The sequence below is a fragment of the Lissotriton vulgaris genome, chromosome 10 (assembly GCF_964263255.1).
Source record: "Lissotriton vulgaris chromosome 10, aLisVul1.2, whole genome shotgun sequence".
In the NCBI taxonomy this organism is placed as follows: Eukaryota; Metazoa; Chordata; class Amphibia; order Caudata; family Salamandridae; genus Lissotriton; species Lissotriton vulgaris.
This window is the reverse complement of record NC_141698.1, coordinates 702,725,710-702,749,886: the sequence shown is the minus strand read 5'-3', so window position 1 is coordinate 702,749,886 and position 24,177 is coordinate 702,725,710. Positions and strand designations below refer to the sequence as shown.

At 43.6% G+C, this 24,177-nt stretch overlaps 1 protein-coding gene across 2 annotated transcripts in view; it reads left to right on the top strand.

The window, feature by feature from the left end:
* CREM (cAMP responsive element modulator) overlaps nt 1-24,177 on the top strand; it is a 791,294-nt gene that overhangs the window by 351,574 nt on the left and 415,543 nt on the right. For both annotated transcript variants that reach the window (XM_086941526.1, XM_086941525.1), the window contains exon 3: nt 11,594-11,717. Coding sequence is in view for 1 of the 2 variants with exons in the window: in XM_086941525.1 (XP_086797651.1) it covers nt 11,604-11,717 (114 nt within the window). In the remaining variant the exon portion in view is untranslated. The remainder of the gene's footprint in view (nt 1-11,593; nt 11,718-24,177) is intronic.

Below are 24,177 nucleotides of genomic sequence, written 5' to 3'. Positions count from 1 at the left end.
GAGTGGGCACCCCTGCTGCGTGCCTCTAGAGATGGAGATTGGGTTTGTGAATTGACCATTCACCCGCACTTGAGCCTGTGGGGAGAGATAGGGGGCCATGATCCGGGCTATCATTAACGGACCCAACCCGGTTTTAAGCAACACTTCCTGAAGAAAGGTCCAGTCCACCCGGTTGAACGCTTTCTCCGCGTCGAGGGACAGTAGACAGGCAGGAATGCTCCAGTGATGGGCTTTGCCTACCAGGTGTGCTATGCGACGCACATTGTCCATGCCCTGGCGATGGTGGATGAAACCGACCTGAGCAGGCTCGATAAGGCCTGGAAGGTGGGGGTCAAGTCTTTTGGCCAATATTTTGGCATACATTTTAAGGTCCGTGTTCAAGAGAGCAATGGGGCGAAAGGATGAGCATAGAGTAGGTTCTTTGCCCGGTTTGGGGATGAGGGCAATTTTCGCCATTCCCATATCGGAAGAAGGTCCAGCTGTGTTGGTAAAAGAGTTGAAGAGGCGCAGTAGATGCGTCTGAAGCTGTGGCAAGAAGATGCGGTAGAAGGATAAGGTGAGGCCATCCGCACCGGGGACTTCCCGACGGGGAGGCCTTTCAGGGCACTCCCAAGCTCTTCGCAAGAGATCCGAGCCTCCAACTGTTGGGCTGATATTGACTAAGCGGGGTTCAGGAACATTCTTTCAGGATAGCCTGTACCTGATCTGGAGCTGGTGTGGCTTTAGCATAGAGTGACAAATATTATGTATGAAAAGCGGTGCGTTTGGCTGCTTCCGTAGTAGCTCACATGCCATCGTCACACTGGACACTGGCTATGTGTGCATTGGCTGGCCGAGCCCGCAGGTGCCTAACCAGGACCGTGCCTACCTGGTCCCCCCTTCATAGAAGCGTTGCTTCAACGCTAAGAGGGCTCGCTCAGCCTTATTAGTTTTAAGGGTGTGCAGCTGACCCCGGAGTACCACCAGGCGTTGTTTGTTAGCGGCTAAAGGGCGCTGTTGTTCCAATGTTTCAAGGGCCTTTATGTCACCCAATAGGTTGTTCTCCAGGAGGCGCACCTCACGCGCTCGCGCAATCGCAATGGAGGAGATATGGCCAGGAATCTTAGCCTTGAAGGCGTCCCACACCACATGGAAAGGAGTATCAGGCGTGTCCTTAGTTTCAAATGACGACCCAATGGCAGCACGCAAATCCACTACATCAACAGGGTCCCGGAGGATTTAGGGGGTAGGTGCCAACGAGGTGCTTGGGGGGCACTTGTGGATCGGTGTCGTACTAAAAGTTCAAGATGGGCATGATCAGAGATGGAAATGGCAGTCATGGAGGCCGATATCGTCTCGCCGATGAGAGCATGAGAAACAAAGAGAGGCGGTCGATACGTGAATAGGAACGGTGCACCTGGCAGTAGTACGAATAGTCTCGTCTGTCAGGAGAGTGGTATCGCCAAGAATCGAGGAGTCCAAGGTCTGAGATCTGTCTCTTGAGGGCGGAAAACATGGCTCCCGTTCCGTGGAAAGAGCCCTCGCTGGGATCAACATTAGCGTCCCACACCATGTTGAAATCACCCCCTTTGATAAGTGAAGGGTCCGCCTGTGGTACATGATCCCTCAAAGTTGTCCGGAGATAGGAGTCTTGCGCCTGATTAGGTGCATATATTTTGCACAAGGTAAGAGTCCAATGTCTGATCCGAACCCCCACCTTAAGGAAACTACCATCTGGGATGCGTAAGGCTTTGGGTTCCCCCTGCTGTATCCCAGGTCGTATACGATGGCCTCAACCAACTCGTCTACGACTGCCTCATCTACGATGGTTCTCTACGACAGCTTCATCTATTATTGCCAGTCTATGACTATCATCTACGATGATGGCGTCATGTACGATAACCTTGTCTACGACGACCTAGTCTACAACGGGCTCATCTATGACTTCATCGTCTACAATGCAGCCGTATATTGAGAGGCAATATGTGAAGAGATTTCACCACTTCCCTCTGCTTCCAACTTCAGAGGATGGGTCAGGTCCATGAATCTCTAGTGCTAGACCTAAACAGCATGTTACAGAATTACTACACACACTTTCCCGAACCTGCAAGGTCACATTGTGTCTGATATGTCACTCCAAGGATTATACCAGTTTCAAATATTGCTATGCTTCTCAGGAATGGCCTGTTCTCATCAGGTGTTGATAGAGATAGGGACTACAACTGGTGGGTTCCCCACCAAATGGTTTTTGGTGTTTTCCATACCCTTAGGGAACTAGCAGCCAAACACTTCCAACTTCCAATAGCAAATAAGCAGTCAGTTTGGTTTATTTATGATTTTACATTGAAAAGCTGTGAGACCTATTCCAATTGTTGATATATCCAGGTGGAAATACAATCATGCAAAACCCTGTTACTTATAACCCCACCGGACCAGCAAGGAGACGCTCAGCTACGTCTGGTGCTACTGTATGGACTGGCAAAACAGGGCAGGTATAACCACCAGATGTGGTTAGACATTGCCACATGCATAAAATGTCTGCTAGAAGACAGAAACAAGGCTTGACTGGGAACTGAAAGCAGCCCTGGGCATTTTTCCAGACCAGCCTCTGTCCGGTACGTAGCAAGTGAGAGTAGCCAGCGAGCCTGACCAGTACTAGGGAGATTTGGCGGGAGGGTTCTTACCCCCAACAAAATTTTGGAAAAAGACCGACTAAATTAGTGTATTTTACAGCACATTTTTCATTACATGTTTAATTGTATTAACTTTCACAACACAGTAAATAGTAGATGTTGACCTTAAAGAGCAAAAGGTTGCCCAGTTAAATGTCCTCAGACATTCTTACAAAGAGCACCAAAATAGACACAAGAGTAGTGAATCAAAGAGCACAAATTAGAAGTGAGACCAGCCCCCATACGGTGTGTAGCGAGCACGCGCAGTGAGCGACCACTACTAGGGAGAGTTTGGGGATTCTCCCCCAAGACAATTTTGGTGACAGAAACCAAACAGTAACCAAAGTTGCTTGAGTAGCCTCAGCTGCTTGTGAGTAGGACTCCAGGAGTCAGAGCGTAAGATTGGAAACTGGCATCTAAAAAGCTCTAGTGCTAAGGAGTACAGGGGTCTGAGTGGGAGCAGAGACAAACAAATGTAGGGGATAGGTTGTGGAAAAGTTACATGTGTGTAGGGGCCCTTCCATAGCAGACATTTTCAATCTCTTTTAAGCAATCCTGGAAATCGGAGCACACCTGTGGCATGGTTTGCCCTCTGAATACATGCATCAATCTAGGTAGGATGGTAGTTATACACCGACTGATTGTCACATATTTGAAATGACACTCATAATTACGCTGAAATCATCAAAATGCCTCACATGGCAACCTGAAAACTTTGCAGCTATGCTGTTGGTGAACATTGGAGATGGCAGCTGCTTGCACAGTGGTCATGAGAGAAATATACTAACTCACTCATGTGAAAAAACATTACGTACACTTGCAGCAGGGCTTTAAGTGTTCCGGGTCGCACCGGTGCTGAGCACTAGCAGTTTTTCAAAGTAGGCCTCAAAACAAGTCTCTATCGGGCTCTGTTTTGTGCCCTGGCACAGGCTGTCCATTTTTTTACGGACTGCAGTGACAGCAGGCACATCAATGTGAGCGTGCTTACACTGCTCACTTCTCACAAGTGGGGCAGTTACAGCATGACATCATGCCAGGTGAGCATTGTAGGGGAAGGGAAATCCTTTAAATAGAGATATTTTCTCTCTGGATTTCCCTTCTCTTTTTGAAACTCAGGAGCAGCAAAATTGTTGTGGTGTTACCAGGGCTTTAGTGGAAGCTTTTTCTAGATCATATGCAAGCCATAGTTGCTGGTTATTTATCTTATGCAACTAACAAACATTGACAAAGGCACTAGTCCTGACTTGTAGGTATGATGTTACTTGTTATATCATATAGCCGGATGCAATAACAGAAACAGCAAAATACAAGTAGGCGGCACACTATACTAAGCAAAGATTTTTAGCTTATGTGTTTTTAAGCCACGCCCTTAATGGCATTGGCCACGCCCTTTTGTGAGGACCCCCCTCTTTTTTCATCCCACTTAAAGCCCTGACTGGTAGTGTATGGAACGTTTTTTTTTTTTTTTATATTTCTTTTTATTAATGAAGTACAAGAAAAACAATTGGCAGACGCCTTACACTACGGAGTAAGCAACAATTATATAAACAAGTGGTGGGTAACGTACGGAAAATCCCCAAGGTGAAAGCTGAATATCAAGCTACACTGGCCTGCGATTGTTCAAACACAGGAAATATCATTTCAACCAGTTCGACATTGTTCATAAGTCCACCACCCTTAGGAACAGGGTTTTTAGGAAGAAAGAGAAACTGAAAGTACGAGTGGCAGTCAGGTTTAACATGATTGAACCATAGCAAAACAACGATCACTCCCCGTTTGCAGCACTTGAAGGCAAGACATTATAAAAGATCTCGTGCACACCACCACCCCTAGGGCCCGTCTACCCACCAATCAATACAACCCCTCAGGAAGGCATCTAATAAGGACAATACAACAAACCCCAGCCCCCCACCCTGCACCCCTGCATATGGCTTCCGCCCAACTCCAACTAGCAGTGTGCCTGTCGCCCCAACGAACTGTTTACTAAACGTAGAAAAGAAAAGTGGGGGTGGAAATCAACATACAGGCTCCCGGTCCCCCCTTCCCCCGCCAGAGACAAACGACCCCAGAATTATAACCAAAACAATCAGGATATTTAATCAGAGCAAACAGGGGAGGTTATAAACACCGCCCAACTCTCCGCAGGAATAGTGGTAGCAAATCCATGTCCATTGAAGGCACGTTACAATCCCCTTTCAGTCAATCTCAACCTTGGCCCTTACGGTCTGCAATGCGAACTCCCACCAGTGGAACCACTCCCTCAACAGGATAAATGAGATGGGAAAAGAGGGCAAGAATGTTCAGTCCGGATAAAGTCAATAGTAGTAGACCATCAAAAACTCCAGTCGCACATAAGCACCCCATCTCCGACAGTAAGTCCCGATACTGTTTCCTCCGAGAACATGATGAAACTGCCAGGAGGGAAGAGAATATTGTTACAGTTCGAAAGTGATTGAAAAGGGACTCTGGGAACGGAGAGCCGAATGGTTCCACCTTCATCAGAAGTGATTTCAGTTGTGGCAATGCACTCGCGATTCCAAGGTTACAATCAGGTATGCTCTCATCAACCAAGGGTTCCAATACTGCATCCAGCACGAGGCCATCATCCACTGACGACCCATTCACCGTGGGAGGCCGGGCTCGTATGAGATCTTGAAATGGAGCAGAGTCCGGTCTCAAGCGCTCAGTCCCAGCTGCACAAGCGGACATCTTGTTGATCAACACCTCCACATGGGAATGTAGGGCCCCAATGGCAGTCAGGACGGTCCTCAGTGACGGAAAATCAGGATATATGACAGGATGGTCCGGCAGGAGACGGAGGTTGGCGGAGCCGGGAGCCTAAGCGGCCATCTTGTTTGCAAGCGTAGCTCCTCCCTGTAATGTGTCATATGGAACGTTTTTAACACAGGTCTGAGTGGTCTCCAAAAATGTTTTGCTTTTTATGCCGGCCTGCCTACCTTCTTTAAGCAGGGCAGTTGAGTGCAAAGTTAACCGGCCAGGGAACTATCTTCTCTCTACTCCCAGCAGGCTTTGGCGCTGGCAGGCAAACTTGGGGAGAGGGGCGCAGATCATTGGTCAGACGCACATCGTGACCCTGCCTACATTAAAGTGGGTCAGGTCAGATGCCTCATTTTCTGGTCACGAGTGTTGGTAGCAGCCTTGGCAGTGGCGCTGAAAGTGTAAGAGCAGCGGCCTCCGCGCACCCTGCGCAGTGCCCACACAGGCACAGTGTAGTACTTGGTTAACTTTGGTTGAATTTAGTAGTACTTGTGTGATGCACACGCACTACTAAATTTAACCCAACTACTGCACTCTGATCTCTCTCTGTGCGGGTAAAAAGCACCACTGCCATTCGTGAAATGAGGTTACCTCACCAATGACAGTTGTGCTTTTTTTACCCGCACAGTCGTAATGCACTGACTGTGCAGAGCAGAGAGACTAACTCAGTCACTCATACTCGGAGACAAGTCTGACAGCCTTCTGATTTTGTTGCTGGGTTCCGATTTTAAAAAAATTGGCCCACAGTAACAAAACTGGCACCCTGTGGAAAAACCGTCCCCCACCCCTTCCAGCCTCCCTGGGGATAGCCCATGTCCAGCATCACCAATCCGGCCCTAGACAGAAAGGGCAGAACAAAACCCAAAGATTCTGGGGGGAAGGGGGTTGAAGCATCCTCATCAGAAAACAAAGATTGCTCTGTACATATAGCCACAATATGATTCCTACAACTGGCAGGGTCAGTGGTCCATAGGCGCCAAGGTTGGGTCAAGGCCACAACAGTTGGAACCTGAGGCGCAAATATCTAATATATTTACCTTACAATTGTGACGCACTGTTTGGCAGGCATGTCGGCGACTTCTTGCAGGCAGTCAGGGCTGACATTGACACCGCAAAATCTTTTGGCACATTACAATTTTGAAAGATACACCCTTTATAGGGACCCGCGAAAGGGACACTACTTCGTATCAAGGAGGATACCAGAGGTATGGGACTTATCAACCCTCTCAGTAGCCCATAGGCTAGTTTACCTACAGTGTTCTGCTGCCGCTTACGCCATCCTGTGGGAGAAATAATTCCAAAATGTTGTCATCTACAATGAAAAATAGCATCAGGCAAATATGTCCTGTATCTCATCACATATGGTCAGACGTTAGAGTTCACCCAGATTCCGCCCATTACTCCACCAAAATGAGGGACCCCACCTCCATCGACATTGGAAGGGAGTGCTAGCCATGCTGACCAACGGTTCCATACAGAAAGGCTCAAACCTCAGCAATGAACGAACTTCTATTCTTGTGTTTTCCTCATAGACACGAAAACTGATGAGTCGTGATTTCATCATAGAACTTCAGAACTTAAACAAGTATTTACGGAAACAATTCTTTTACGTGGTCACCCTCTCCTTCAGCACATCACAGCTCTGAATTTATAGGATTCATACGTCCGGATTCCCACCCATGCATCAAAGTTTTCCCATTTTGCTTTAAATCCGCTTCCAGCAGTTTTACCTACTGCTTCGCCCCTGTGGCAACATTTTTTAGGAAGGAGGGTCATCAGCTGTTCCCCTACCTTGACAACTGATTGTTAAAAGTCCCAACTACATTTCAAACATCCAAGGCCACAGAGGCTTGCCTAAAGTTGCTTCACAAAGTAGGTCTCCAAGACAGAGATTCTGGTTTTTTGGCTCCCCCACCACTACTGGGGGGAGGTGAGGTTTGGCACAGTTCTTCTCCTCCCCCACCATCCTCTTCAACAGTGGTTAGGAATTTAGTTGTTAAATGTGACAGCAACCTCTCCTTTAAACCGCAAGTGGAGAGTGTAGTCGGGTCACGCTTTGGCCTTCTCTGGATGTTGAGGACGTTTCTGTTCGCCGAACCTCCTGTTTGTCAGAAGCTGGTTATAACATCATGGCTGGATTATTCCAATGCTCTCTACTGGGGCCTGCCGGAGTACCTCCTAAAGAGACTCCAGCTGGTAAAGAATGATTTAGATCAACTTCTGCTTAGTATTTCTAAATATACCTCTATTCGAAGACATCTCAGGGAACTGCACTGGCTACCCTTTTAGGCGAGAGTGACGTTTAAATGAGTGATGTTGGCACACAAAATGTACTATGGACTTGAACTTAAATATCTATGTAAAAAGCTCCTGCAATATCAGCCTTCCAAAGCTCTTTGTTCCGCAGATAGTCTTTTGACTGTTGTGCCCAAAACTAAGAAGAAAAGATGGGGTGACTACTCTTTTTCTGTTTTGGCAATGAGGGGGATGGAACTCTCTGCCCAGACATCTTCAGGCGGTCAAAGATGTAGGATCTTTTAAACGTAATTTGAAAATGTGGCTTTTTAATTCAGCATTTTAAGCCACCCATCAGCATTCACACTTCCTGTAGCGCCTGGGCACTCTTTTTGAGTATGTGTGTGCTCTGTAAATGCAGATGATTGAATGTGAATTATCAAAGATCATCAGCTCCTCCATCCAAGACGAAACTGTTCCTGGGCCGCAACACTGGGTTCTGTCTAAGACTCAAGACTTTCTATCCCGATAGACACAACTAAGGCTCTAGGAACTGGTAGTCTAACTTTAAACAAAAAAAACATTTCAGTACATCTGTTCAATCAGCTTCTGGGCATTATATCCTCAGCGATCCATATCATCCCTCTTGCATGCTTGAAAATGAAAGCCTTACAGAGAGCTGGGTTGGTCATCTACATAACCTGCAAATTCAAGGAAAGTGGTCTCTTATCCAAAAGGGCATACATATAAATCGCCTAGACCTCAAAGCCATCTAACTCTGAGTCCAAGCTTTCCTGCCAATGATTACAGTGTCTTCAGTATTTGTTCACACAAACAATACCACCACCCTGCAATATGTGAATAACAAAGCAGCACAGGATCACTAGTGCTGTCCAAGGAAGATCAGGAAATCTGGAGCCGGCTAATAACACACAGAATAACTCTTCAGGCCGAACATGTTCCCAGGACCAGCTGTCGCTTAGCAGCCATGCTGAACAGAACTAGAATCAGCCTCCATGATTGGGAGTTTGATCAGTAAGCGCTAAATATGAGCTTCTCATTCTGGGGCAAACCGGCTCTACTTCTCTTTACAACAAACAAACTGCAAATGCCAGTTCTATGCAAGTTGGCATCCACATCCAGGATCAATGGGGAATGGCTTTCGACAGATGGTCCAGGATCTATGCCTACCTTTTCCCCCGATACTTTTAATGCCAAAGGTTCTCAGCAAGAGGAAAGTGGAGCAATGTCATCTCATCCTGAAAGCCCCCCAAGTGGCGCACACAGCATTGGTTCACAGAGCTTCCCCTGCTATCAGAATATAATAACATTCACCTGTCAACATCCCATTAAATTTCGACGATTAACAAAGGCCAGATCCCTCATCCTGACCCAACCGATCTCCTCTTATGCACACAGCTCCTAAATTGCATGAATTCACAGATTTCAGTATTCCTCAGGACTGCAGGTAGATTTTTTCCAAGTCAAGTAAGAAGCCACAATAGACTCTGCTCTGTCCATCATCTCTTTGTTTGTCCTATGTTGGCAGGGTATGCCGAGACGTGAGTCCCTTGCTCACTTTGCCACTGGATTCACGCTAGCCTGGCTGATAAGGGGTGTTACCCAGAAACCGGTCCGAGGATGCTTGTTGCCGGTCATTGGAAGACCTGGCTTGGGACTGGACTGGATTATGAGGAACACTATCAAGACTGATTTGCATATGGCAGAGTCTGTACTGGGGCGGCGAAGTGAGATAAAAAACGATAATGGATTCAACCCAGATCTGAGACTGGGGTTGAGCGGCAGAAATGTTTCAGCGCTCCGTACATCATCTCTTTGTGTTTGCTTTGTTTGCCCTAAGTTGGTAGGGTATGCCCAGACGTGGTCCCCTTGCTCATTTTGCCACTGGATCCAAGCTAGACTGGCTGATGAGGGGTGTTACCCTGAAACCGGTCCCAGGATGCTCGTTTTCGGTCCAGGGAATACCTGGCTTGGTAGTCCGGGCTGGACTGTTCACAGGGGAAACAGGGTCAAGACTGATTTGCATGTGGCTGGTCTGAACTGAGGTGGCGAAGTGAGCTAAAGAACGATGATGTATTCAACCCAGATCTGTGACTGGGGGTGAGTGCCTGAAAAGTTGTAGCTTTCCGTCCTTGATCTCTTAATGTTTGCTGTGTCCCTAGGAGAATCAGGGACACCACAAAACATTTTCCTGATGTTTGTGGGGGGGGGGGAGCTGCAGAGAGTGCAGCAGGCGTCCCTCAACATTAAAAAACAAACATGAAATCTCCTGGGACATTGAATCCCTGCCCCAGAGAGCTTACCATATTTTTTTTAAAGCACTCCAAGCTGGAGCTCTGTGCTCTTCCGCTGGAGAGCAGAGCCCCCTTTTGGTCGGTTCTGTGACTGCACTTTATAGTTAAAATAAAATAAACTCAGAAGTTGATTTTTTAAATAAAGCTTTATTCGTTTTTTAATGATCACTTTTATTAAACATTGAACAGTGTGAATTAATGAAATATTAATTTCAATAGAATTATTGGTCATTTACAGTCAGTAGCTCTACGTTACTTAAATTGACACCCATTGTATTCAGCCATATGCACCTGCAGGAGTTTGGGCACCAGGCATCAGGCCTTTTGCGCAGCCCGCAGCTACCCAAGGCTTGTGAGCAGCAGGGGGGTCGGGCACCTTTGGGATTGGATGCCGGGCATGGGCCGTGGCCAACCACACATTTTGTGCGACTCGGGTTGACTGCCCACTGGGAGTTGGAAGTACAGCCCGGCCCTGTAGCCAATCCCACTCTGAGCACGCCCTTTGGCAGTGTGCAGCATGGGGTTGGCTGCCTATCGTTTGTTCTCTTTCCATGTATAATGCACAATTAAATTGGAACATTAAATTGAAAAAGCGCTAAATGAAAAGATGTAAACTAAATACAAGTCATAAGTTTTTCAACTGAGCAAAAATAATGTCCCCCACCCCCACAATTATATTTGCCCTAACTCTCAAACCAATATATCTATCCAAGGGATTAACAGATCAGAGAAAGCAGGCAGGGGTGTCACCAGTCTTCAAATGTGCATAGTGCACCTGGTGTATCAGTGTAGCGATCAACTCAGATCCTTCTCAATACACTTATAAGGTAATTGTCTTACTGATGATCCCCTTCTTTCTCTGAGCATTCATAAACATTCACAAGTAGATATTTTCTAAATCTTTTTTTAAAACTAAACTAGACACTAGGAAATATGTTATGGTTTTAGCACATATTAACACAGATATTGTTTGGAAATATGAACGGGAAAATGGAGCCTAACCTTTTATTCTGGAAGCCTGCAGCTAACTTTGTTATATTGCTAAAAATGTAAACATCCACTCCCATCATATCTGTCCAGCGGCAGCAATACTTCCTTAACAGTCATTATTCAAGGTCCATGCACACAAACTGCAAGACTGTTCATTGTAGAGTCCCAGGATATAGTGTTGCCTTCCTACATGCTCAGTGACTGTTAATATACATTTTTCTTTGTACATCAACTCACAAGGAAAAAGTTAATCTAATATAAGGCAATGTGCAAATTGTATGCCATCAGTACATGTGACAGAGCACAACAGCAGTATTTCTGTTAATAGTATTCTTTCAGTAAAACATTAGTAAGGTCAACCCTATTATTCGTTACAACCAAATCAAGGGTTATAACTCATTGAAAACTATCACTTTCTCTAAATAACCATTTAATGTAACCCCCTCAGTCATAAATGGTTTGGAAAAAAAATCTTTGTACATGATGTTCTTTATTGATGCCCTACAATCCTACAGAGAGTCTGTGGTTAGATACAAATTATATCATGTGGATATAAATATTTTGCTTATAAAAGGAACTTTTTTCAATTGTGTGCTAACTTGATATAATTTTCTTTGTTTTTAGAAAGACGACAATGGAAACAGTACAATCTCAACAGGGTATCAATGCAATAGATTCTGTGGCAGAGAGCGATGTTATCCACATACAAACCCAGCCCGGACAACCTCCAATTCCTTCTATAAAGCCGGTAATGAACTTGTCTTTCGCTCTATTGTCTGTACAGGAATAGATATTCAGGATTCTAGTGCTAGATAATTGCAACATGGTCAGCATGAATCTATAATTGGGACTCATGGTTCACAATATTTCTGTAGAAAATTACTGTGGAACTGAAAAGAGCATTTCTATTTGTGGTACTAGTAACAAATATAACCCTGGGCAAAGCACTACGCTACGCTCCTGAAGTTTGCGCTTCTTCGCACTACGCAAATTGCACATAGCACAGTGCAAACATGCGTGGCGTAGTGCAGCGGTCATTTTTGGCTTGCTTGCGGTCCTCAGCGTCAAGTTGTAGACCGCGAGCAAGCAAAATGACATCCCGGCAAGACTTTTTCCTCGTTTGCGATCAGCAACATCAAGTTGGAAAATAAACCTCCCGGCGAGATTCTCAACGCGGGGAGGTCTGGTTTCTCATTGTGAGTGGTCGCGTATGCTCGCGACCGCTCGCGATGAGAAACTACCAATCCGCGTTGAGAAAGCTGCCGCTCGAGTAAAAATCTACTCAAGCAGCAGAAAACTACAGCTCGCACTGTGCAAGATGCCGTTTTCAATGACGGCACAGTGCCAGATGCTTGTCCGCACTGTGCAATTATTGAAAACGGCATCTTGCACAGTGCGAACAGGCTACTACGCAGTTCGTGTAGTGCTATGCGTAGCTCGCGTATTGCGAAGTGCACTTCACGTAGCTACGCTTAGCGCTACTTTGCGAACTACGCCCAGGGTTAAGCAAATACAGACGATTGCAGGCCCATGAAAGAGTACTAGTAGGTGGTAAACCCAAGTAACAGTACTAGTCATTTCTCCAATCTTTCTATGAGCAGAAACAGCAGGTCACAGCCATTAACCCCTCCCCTGCTGATGACGGAACCGCTCGGTGGCGCTGTGCTGATGACGGAGGGGTTCCGCATGGCCCACCCGATGCTCCTGCGCGGTGCGAATTCCGCGCCTGCGCTGAGCGTTCTATTGAGCGGGCGGGGCCATGACGGAACCGCTCTGTCATAAGCACAGCGCAACCGACGCTGGTGACGGAGCGGTTCCGTCACCAGCATGCGGCCGCCGTATTTCCGCCCCGCCCTCTTAGCACAGCGGCGGAATAGCTGCCGCAGTGAAGGGGTTAAAGTTCCCTTAAGTTTCCCAGTTGCCTTTTTCCTCTATGTGCCAATCTAGAATTTGGCTTTGCCATTTTCTTTTATTTTAATCAAGCAAGAACAGAAGGGTATACAGTACATTTGTTGCCCCTCCCTTTTTTTGCTACAAATATCATTAGGAGTGCACCATTCATAAATAAAAGTATCCAGCACATGGGACTGTATGACAGAAAGTGCCCTGGGGCGCAACAGGCATGTGTACCCCCTTTCTCATCCCACAGGACACTCTTCTGTTATTAGAAAAGGGACTACTGAACTTTGTGCAGCCCCTTCTAAAATTTAGGTCCCACAGTCGGTGCACCCCTTAAGGATGCCCCTAAAAAGGGGGCAAAGGAGACTCCATGGAGACCCTAATAAATCCTCTGCAGGTGGGTGCATTAACCCACTGCTACCGCCTGCATGGGGATGTCTGTTCCCTCTTGTAAATCAAGCTGGGTGCCTCCTCCACTTTAAAAGAGAGAGCTGCTGCTTTAAACAGCCACTGCGCCTTTCACAGACATAATATCCTAAAATCTAACTGGCCTATTTTAAAAACGGATATTACTTTGGCACCACTACTTAGTGAGGTTCCTTGTATTACTTTCCGAAGGGCGCCCTCGATGAGGGATTACCTTGTTAAGACCAGTCCCGAGGTAGCGAAAGCAGGCAATTGGCTCTCCAATCGTACAGGTTTTTTTAAATGCACTTCATGCAGGGCTTTCAATTTCGGAGTTAATAAGAAGGAATATCATGATGCTTTTAGTGAAGAGGCAATTTAGATCAATGGCATGTTTACTTGTAAGACAGACTATGCAGTATATGTTTTAAGATGTACTTGCAACTTACAATATATTGGGAGCACGAAGCTCCACGTCTATAACCGGATCTTACAACATTTAAGAGCCATTGTCAACTCCGATCCAAATTATCCAGTGGCACGCCATTTCAAACTAGTGCATCAGAACAATTCCTAAGGTTTTAAGTTATTATGTTCTTGATGCTGTTCCGAGCTCGAAGCGAGGTAGGGACAGAGAACGCAAAGTTAACTAAGGCAAATGGAGAGCCACTACATTTTACTACTCGATACAAAAATGCCGAATGGGCTGAATACGGGGGCCGATCTTGACAATTTTTTTGTGACTTTTCTATGAATGGTTTATGAAACTTGTTAGGAATATTTATAGATTGTTTATAATTATTTATTGTATCTCTGTAACTAATTTTGAATCTGACGTAATAGGTACCAATTTGGTTGCCTTATGATCTATGCACTTTATCCAACCTTTATCAATTTGGACATAAATAATATCTGATAACATTTCTATTTTTGGCTGAAGTATTTCATATTTGTATCATTATGATTTGACTATATTTATGATGGGGATTAGTGTTATTATATTGACTGTAAATGATTGTTGTGTACCTCTAATCTGCTGTCTTTTAGGAAAGGCTTAAAAACTTGGCTTTTTACCCTTTAGTTATGTTATCTTGCTCTTCTGAATGTTTTTCATCTGCTATGTTTTCTTTTTATGAGCTGCTAATACAAAGCGCCGGGACACTCCGTTGGAGTAGCCGTGCGCTATAGAAATAAAATATAACATAACATAACATATTGAATAGTTGATTATATTAATCATTGTGGATTTTTATCTATTGGGCATAGTTTTATTCTTGGATTTAACCATATATTTGATATGTAATGAATTTTTCTATTTTTCTATTTTTTCACTTGTTGGGATTTTATATCACTTAGGTCGTTTTAGGTTATGTACCCGTATTTAGGCTCTTTGCACTTTAAATATGGTTCATTGGACATACGCTATATGAATATTTGAGTATCCATTTTTTACTCAGATTTTAACTCACTTTTTGCACTATATTGTTATATGCACATTCTCCAAACCTCCATGGACTTTGAAGACTACATGAACACCTTTATACATTAAGGGAATTGTTTAAATTAGATTAGATGTGGGCACTTGCCCTATACTCTCTTATCATCTTATCTTTTCTCTAAATTACATTTCATTGAGTGTGATTATGTGATTGATTACAATAAATTACACATTTTATTGTTGTGATATTTATCCATTCTCTGTATTGTTATTTAATGCATATACTTTACCTTTATGTATTATTCAAAGGTAGGACAACAAAATATTTGGTTAAATAGGAGTATGTCTTCCCTTTTTATGCTTGTGGAGGTGGAGCTTGTGTGTACACTCTGCACTTAAAAACTTGTTGATCTAAAAAAACAAACAAACAAAAAAAAACTTGTTGATCTCTGTGAGCACCGTGTGATCAAGACCGGGTTGCACCGGTCGAAATGCGTCATGCTGCCGGAGTGAAAGAGGAATAAAGCACTTTAAAACTTACACGGAGTGGTTCGTGCCTGTTTGCTGTCGGAGGATTCGACATCAGGATTCTTTCTTCAGATATATATATATATATATATATATATATATATATATATATATATATATATATATATATATATTTATATTAAGGGCAAAAAAATTGTGGATTTGCTATTTTGATTTGCACATCAACCGTAGTTCTCAATAGTCATATATCAAAAACAAAATACAATATGCACACTGTACAATATGGAGTGCTACTTGGCGTTGGATGCACATCCACCTCGGGCATCAAACCACGACCCCCTTCCCAAAGTTCATTTGGAATGGAAGTCCTTACAATATGAGAAGACACACCCGTGCACCTCCAAGATAGTCTCTTTGATCCCTTAGCTTATTTAGCATTTCCTCTGTATTCCCTATCCTTGGTCAAACAGCCAATTTCATCACACCAGACGTTGAAAGGAATTCAAGTCTTTATTTTTCAAACTTTATGGTCCACAGCCGACGCGCGTTTCACCCCCTTTGGGCTTTTTCAAGGCTGTCAATCATACATGTAACAAGAAAAGAAAGGTACAAATACTAAGATCTATGTATTGGCTTAAGCGCATAAGCACTAAATATACCATCTTTTACATCTTATTCATGTAACATGCTTAACGTAATGACCATCTTAAAAATTCACCATGTGAGTTTGTTGTATATTTATCAATAGCCCCATAGTATAGAACCATTAGATAAATCACATAAATTGTGCTATTTGGAAGAAAAGAGAGGAGCCATGCAATCCAAAAAGTCCAGCCAAGTTTTCCTTAATCTCGTGCTCGCCGAAGTGCGTAGTTGTGCACCCACAAAAAGAGAATCACTCGGTTTTTGAACCATATAATGTCACCTTTGTGAAAACATGCCCGTTCAGTGTCCAGCTTAAAAAGCATTTCTAAACTTGCACCTATGTGCCAACAATGCTTTATATTCACACCTCACCATGTAATTAAATCGAACCTGCGCAATTCCGCTCACCTTTGCAATTTGTAGAAAAGACTCAGTTACAACACAATGTTCCTTACAAAGCAATATATATAAAATAATCTATCCCAATCTATTAAAAACCAACTTGATACAACACGCCTCAGTTCAACTTCATATATTTACTAGTTAAAAGGTTCCTACCTTAAGAGCAATCATGAATACTGATGCAGGATACTATTGATTCTTCAAATTGTGATATCAATTTTTCTCAATTCAGGTTATAGTTGTGGAGCCATGTTATGTTCCACAATCTGAGAAATAAAGATTGCACCTATTTAGACCACAGCATCCAAGTCTAATACTACAATGCTCTGTTAATTTCTAACCTTAGTTCTATCATTTGACAAATTAAACAATTGGCCTTCATATTTATCTGTCCTCTTATGTTGACCACTTTTCAATCCCCATGTTTATCTCATTATCAAACATTGTAGTACCGAGTGGTGTGCCTGATTTCAGATAGTTATTTTTTCATTAGAGAATTTAAATATCCGCATGTTTGCCCACATTTGCGATACAAGCCTTTTTATGTTATTTAAAAGATAATTAATTATTGTGCTCGGACATGATTTACCGCTCATTATCAATTTGTACCTGTGCCATTTGAGTCCGTGGACCCGTACTTAAAACCCAATACTACCTCCCATGGTCGCAGAGATTAGCAAGACCCCAAGTTCGACGCCCGCATATTTACACGCATTACGGTGCATCCCATTCTCTGCCTTTAGTTATTAACCCAACAAAGTCCCTGTATCTGTATCTATTGCTACACAAAACCTCTCGTGGCTATCTATGATTATTTTAACTGCCCATCTTTCCTTCGCACAAGTCCTAGTCCACTGTGTACGCCGTCCCTGCAACCCGGCGGCATCGATTTCCGCAATACTCACGGCTGGTTATGTTTTCCCCGCCTTGACCGTCATAGAGATTGAGAGAGGACTCTCAAGCTTCTGTTAGCTAGATCTCCAGTGCATTACGGTGGCCATCTTTTACTATGTTTCTAAACGTGTTTGTGGTCTAAAACATATCGCTACTTTCCTTTAGTGACCCATTTGGTTGGAATTTGTTTGGAATTGCACAGCAACCCCCTTGGCTCCAAAATTATATCATCATTGGTTATTTCCAAATTAATTAGCAGAAATGAGTTTGGCAACTTTTTGTGTAGTCTCGATTTGAATGTCACTTGTGTGTCCTGTTTGACATCTTAAATATATTGTGTAGTGTCCAGAGGTTATATTAACTCCTTCATGAAATAAGATTGCTATAGTTGTGAAAGTTCTTTTTGAGATGGAAATTTGTGCAGCTATAAAGTTAGTAATTTCAGTTCCTAATTTTGTACCATCCACTCTGCATCATTATAGCATGACTATGACATATTTTCCATACCTCTGTAGAAACAACATTGACCTAGGTTTTGATCTGCAGTTTGGAAGGGTCATATCTTGATGGGCATTTGTAGTTAAATCTTCAAACGGCACAGCTTCACAATCTGATAATGTCAAGTACAGGAGTCGTTCTGAATTGATTTCAATGCTAGACGTAAATTCACAATCATCACAGTTATGGGTCCATTTATAACTTAACCCAAATAAATCATCAATATTCACATCTTCTTCATCTATAAGTCCTAGTATTACCATTAGAAATTCTTGAGCATCCTGCTGAAGATTTTGTGAGAACACTACTAATTCTGTATAGTCATTGGTGAGTTTTCTTATTTCAGTAGCAGCATGTATAATACTTCGTAACGTCTTAATTCTTCAAGTAAACTACACAGTTGTGAAGACATTCTTTTATCTACCTTTTCTTTAATATAATTTATAAGATGATGCAAATACAATTGTCCATTTAACACTATATTTGCAGAATAGTTCACTCCAGATTTATTATCATGATAGCCTTGTAATTCCCTATTGTATCTAGTTTTCTTTTCTTTCCTCCTTGTTAATTTTCTTTTGGTTCATCTTTCTGTTTAACTTTGATAGATTGTTTAGATATTTTCTGCTTGCAACCCAGTTTTGCTTTTTGTACCACAGGGCACTGTCCAAAATGAGGTGCAAATTGAACTCTTAACCAATTATACTCCGTTACACAGAAATAAAGCTAACATTTTTCGAATTTGCGACAAAGCAACATATGACATTCCTTCTTTGAATACACTAATACCATTATTAACAAGACCTGTATATACACTCAAACCTTGGGATTTATGCGCTTTCACTGGACATACAAGTCTTTCACAAGTAGGAAACATACAATGCATCTACCAATCTGCTTAACTTCAGCAATATCATCAAATTTTATGGCTAAGTATTCCACATCATTTCTGTTTGGATATTTAACAAATTACATAACTTTACCCATTGCTCCATTTACTAGCCCTTCTTCAAAATTTAAATTACAACGTAAGATTACACAATAATTATTACAGATACATAACTGTTTTTCTAATCCAGCAGTTTTCGGCACAGACTTTTCCAAACTATCCAATTTCGATTGCAGTTTTTTCTGTTAGTTGCTCTGTAACTCCTTCATGTTCCATTTTATCATTTGCTCTAATTTCGACAACCTCTTCTTTTCCAAGTTGCAATAATTGTCATTAAATTTACTACATTCCTCAAGAGTTGGAATCAAACAAACAATACACTTCTCTTCATTAGCAATATTGTTCCTTACTTCAGCAGCTGAAACATTACTTGGAAACACATTTTTGATGAGGCGGGTTTGTAATACTGTCTTTACCTCTTTTGTGAGGACTCCCCTCTATATCCTTTAGTATATCTGCATAATGCATATCTGACTCTGTGTATTGAAAACTTTCCCAAATATTTACATTTCCAATACTTCCTAGTGAATTCCTTGTTTCATTATGTAGTTGTTTCTTGAATACAGGTTTTCCTTTTATGGAAGTTAGTTGTAGCAGGTCTCCAAAGACTTTTAAGTGTTCTTATCCAAAAAGTACACCGTAGTCAGTTTTTAATATTTGCTGCATTCTTAACACCTTGGCTGCGGCACAAATTCCGTTGCGATGCTGGACATACCAATCGCGGGCGTGGCTCGGACAGTCTCCGGCCGTCGTGTGCACACGCCCACCATGACTCATGACGGCATTGAAGGGTTTAAATGTATAAAAGCTAGCATTAGGTTAGACACCATACTGACTTCATCAATAATTAGTAGCTTTAATTTCTTTAATACTCTTGCCAACTTACCTTAAATGTGTTGTATTGGCATGCATTTTTAAATGCATATTCGCTGTAAAAATATTTGCACTAAAAAATGCGCTGTAAAGGCTTAACGAGGTTAAAACCTCATTATAAAGGCGGTTTCCCGTAACTTGTCAGATCTTTAATCAAGAAGCTTTTTTCCAAGTCCAGCCTGACCACTTTTGTACAATAGAACTGGTTTATATGTAGAACATCAACTCTTCTAAGGTGTGTGTGTTAATACATACATTCAAATAGGATCCCATAAGTCTTTTGGCCTGGAGGAAGCTGGGATGAGCTTGGCATATGTGAGAGATTGCTCCTGCCACAGTATAAGGTCTTGGATCCAGTCCTTACATTTCGGTACCCTGCCCCGCCCCCACCTACAAGCTACCCTTCTCTTCACCAACAAAAGCCCCAATGTGGTAAATTGCCTATAGGTGGCCTCAACATCTTCAGTATATCCCAGCAGGGCCATAATGGGGGACCTCAGCACGATGTCCCTACCATTCTCTGAGCTCCTCCAGGATCTGCCGCCAGTAAGCCATACTGCGGAAGGCGCCTTTCAGTGGCCTTGTGTCTGTACGCAGTTCTACTGTAGTGTAGTTCCTATATTCCCAATAGGCTCTGCGCATTGGAATAACATAAACAGCAGTGTAGACGTAGGACTGAGGCCATCCTGTTCCTGGGCACGTCTCACCGACTCCACGGAACCTGCCATCTCCCAATCTGCAGTAGTCAGCCAGCTTTCTGCTGCAACTGGGGCCTCAGGCAGTCTCGCGGATGCTTCGTTCCACGTCTGCTGTAGAGATCTGGGGGCAGTGATATTTCTCCACGGTCTCTCCGATTGTACAGTTCTTGTGGCAGGTGCCTCCCCCCTAGCTCCATGGCGCGGCATAGGCCGTGACGAGTCCACTAAGCATCCAATGCCGCTCATGCTATTTTCCGTCACCAGAGAGGATTACGGCTTACTGGTGGTCACTCCCTCCCAGGTCTCCATTTAACGGGGCATTTCTTTGTCGCCTCAGGCTTCTAGCAGTGGTAGACTGGCAGCAGGATATTTTACTGATTTAGCATCTGGGCTGCACGAGCTTCCCAGCCGTGCAGCCATCATGCCTATGCGAAACTAGCACCCTCCAAATTTTATTCCAAGTGTTCATCTTTTCCTTGATTTTTTTCCAAAAGGTATCTTGCTAATATATTATGAAAATTAACCACTGTTTTTAGAATACGATTCACAGCTGATGAGAGGCCAGACAAGTCCATCTCGAATAATAGATAAAATATATATGAAATACACTGACAAAATGTTGGATCTTCTGCATAAAGTCTACTACATCTATACGCAGCTGCACGTATTTGCATAGGCCGCTCGTCATACCTGCCACCTACTCCAGTAGGAAAAAGATGTGTGAAACACCAAGCTTCTAAACTTTTTTCCCATACACTTAATGGAGCTCCTTTTGTTTCCTACATTTGAAACAGCTAAAATTGCATCACCAATAACCTCTTTAGAATGCAAAGGGTGGTTGATATAATGTTCATACATTTCTTCTCTTCTGGAATTATCAAATTTCTCAATCTGACCTGTTGATGGAAATGTCTGATCCTCCACATGTGTCATAACGTGCAGGATTTCCACATCTCTGTTGTAAACATTGTTTTGTACCAGATATAAAGTTGCTTTTTAACTTTGGTAACATCTACTAACTCCTGCCATATCTTCTTGTTCTTGGTAGGCACACCATTTACAAGAATTACTAACCCTTCCTCTAAATCTCAATCTACCCCTACTGTTTCAATGTTTTTCTTCACATCTAATGGAAAATTCACGACTCTACCTTTTAGACCTTTTTACAGCTCTGTTGGGGTTACCTTGCCTGTTTTTGGCACCTTACATACTACAGCCTGAAATGGATGTATAGTTCGGATAAGAATGGACTAAATATTTAAACCTTGAAGTGCTTCTGGAATGGGAACCAATTCTAACTTTTTATGCACAGCTCTAGCAGGCAGTTTTCTGTTATCCTCTAATTTTTTCCAGCAGTACTTGCATATAACTTGTCGTGTGGACAAGTCAAATCTTTCTTCTACAAATAAGTACAGTGCAAACTTTTGCCAGTTATCCTTTTTCTCTATTTCACTTTTTAAACACAAGTAAACAGATAGCCCTTGATTCTTGTAGTGAGTGATTCGACAGCATATACAAACATACTTTGGTTTTTCAGCACATGCTGTCTTAAATTTTGTAATCTCTTCTCCAAAACTATAAACTGTAGTACCTATATCCTGTTCTACAACTACTCCTGTTATCAAATCTTCAATTTCCCTACAGTCGTATTCTGGACCAAAGTAACAAAACTGCATATCATCTCAAACCTTTTCTACCTCTGCCACAGAACCATGCAAAAGTGCCTTATTTATTTCTCCTAAACATAAAGCAGGAGCTTTCACATAATACAGCCTCTTAACTAAAGTCTGCATTGTTGATTGCTGTACAGGTAACATCCTAAAATTATGAAAGGTGCTTTGGCACACTTTCTTTAATAAACAAGCAGTGAGTGTCCCTTCAAATTTGTATGCTTTCTCAGATTGCAAGGATCCAAACCTTGTAAAATACTTATATTGTGTTTTAAACGTCACCCTGAAAATATATGCAGGAATTTCCTTAATATATAAATGGATTGCTGTCTAATACTACACACACTACTACAATTCCATTTGTATACAGGGAACTGACTACACCTCCTTTGTACCTCTTCTGCAATTAATTATTCTGCATTTCAAGGTATCATCACCTCTTGATATGCAGGACGCGCTCCAAGATTTTTTCAATACAAATTGGCAAACTACTAGCACTTGCGGTGCAGAATGGGGGGCACTCAAGGTGGTTGCCAGAGGTGCGAGCCTTGGTAAGACAAATGGCATCAGGAGGAAGCTAGAACAGGAGTTTGGAGAAAGGGAGGAACAACAATCGGGACTGCAACATCAAACTCCGGGTCAGGAGGTGGGCAAGGAATCACTAGCAGAGGCGCATAGGATGGTGGCTAAAGTCTGGGAGAGACTGGACTGCCTTGTCCGAAAAGATTACAGGTAGCGCCTTTGTAGAGAGGGCGATAGATCAGGTTGAATGTTGACTTGCTTACTCAAAAGGGAACGCCGACCACCAATAAATCTGGAACTTCGTGGGCCAAATGGTTCGATGGTTATGGGTCAGATGGCCATTACCCTACTATTACGTGATCATCTCTCTGAGTTATATAGTACTCCACCACATGTGGAGGCTCCCGGGGGGACGGATCGGGTGGTTGTTACCCAGCTGACGGTGGCCCAGGCGGAGGGTCTTGGGGAGGTCATAACCTTGGAGAAGCTGGGTTAAGCGCTTTTTGCCATGGAAAGGGGTAAATGTCCTGGACCAGATTGGCTCCCAGTTGAGTATTATCAGGCTGACTCCGCCACCCTACTCCCAGTACTTCTGGTGACCCTTCTGGAGCACGCTAGCTCAGCGAGTTCCAACACATGCTGGAAGCTGTTATAATTATGCTTCCAGCCGGGCAAGGACCCCGTGAAGCAGGGATTATACAGACTGCTTTCTATGTTGAACATGGACATCAAGCTGGTCGCTAAGGTTTTGGCACTCAGGTTGGGTCGGGTTATCATGTACTTAGTGTGAAAGGATGAGTGCAGCTTCATACTGGGGAGAGGCACCCACATGAATTTGCATCAACTGTCACCCATGATCATGAAACCCGGGCTTTCAAATTTGGTGCAGCTTAGATGGCCTTGGATATAGAGAAGGCGTTTGACCCCCTGTCCTGGTCTTACCTCTGAGAAGTCGCATGGGACTGGGAGCTGAGTTCCTGACATGGGTACAGCTACTGTATAAATCGCCTACTGCGAGAATGCTGTTAGAAACTGAAGTGTCTGAAGCCTTTTGTGTCAAGAGGGGTACGCAGCTGGACTGCCGATTGCCACCGCTCCTGTTCGCATTTGCAATGGAGCTATTGGCAATATATCTCAGGGATCAACTGTGGGATTTGGTCGTTCAATTGGGGGACAACACTCATGTTGTGTCCATGTATGCAGACAACACAATATATGTGAAGACCCTGAGTGCTCCGATCCTCTTCTCTTGCAGCTTATGGCACACTTTGGCATGGTGTCAGTACTCTGCGTCAATTGCCACAAGACTGTGCTCTACCCCCCTGGCAGCCTGTGACGACGCGCAAGCCTCGGACCCCCAGGCGGAACAGTTTCCCCCTTACCTTTCTCCGTCTTCCCTTCTCTGTTTACAGAGCGTCCCCGAGTACTGTGTCTTTAAGGACCCAGGTCTACCGCATCACGTGAAGGAGTCACATGACCAGGACTGGTTCAAAGGCGGAGACGCGGAAGAAGGAAGCCGTTCATCAGGACCCATCGTGCAGACAAGCTGGGAGGAAGAGAAGCGAGTCAGGACCTTCCTTGTGCCAGCCCGGAACGACGGTAAACCTAGAGCCGAAGACCCCGCCCAGCGAGCAGAACCGGAGAGACTCGACATCGTGGGAGCTGAGGAAGAAAGAAGAAACGGGCATCCAGACCCTACCTGGCACCGCGAAGACGCCAGCCACGGCCCAGGAGGGACGTGGCTAAGCAAGGTACGGGGCCGCTTTGGGCTTCGCTGGGGCAGCATAACTGGGGAGAATAGAGGAGGGGGTGAAGGGAGAGCAAAG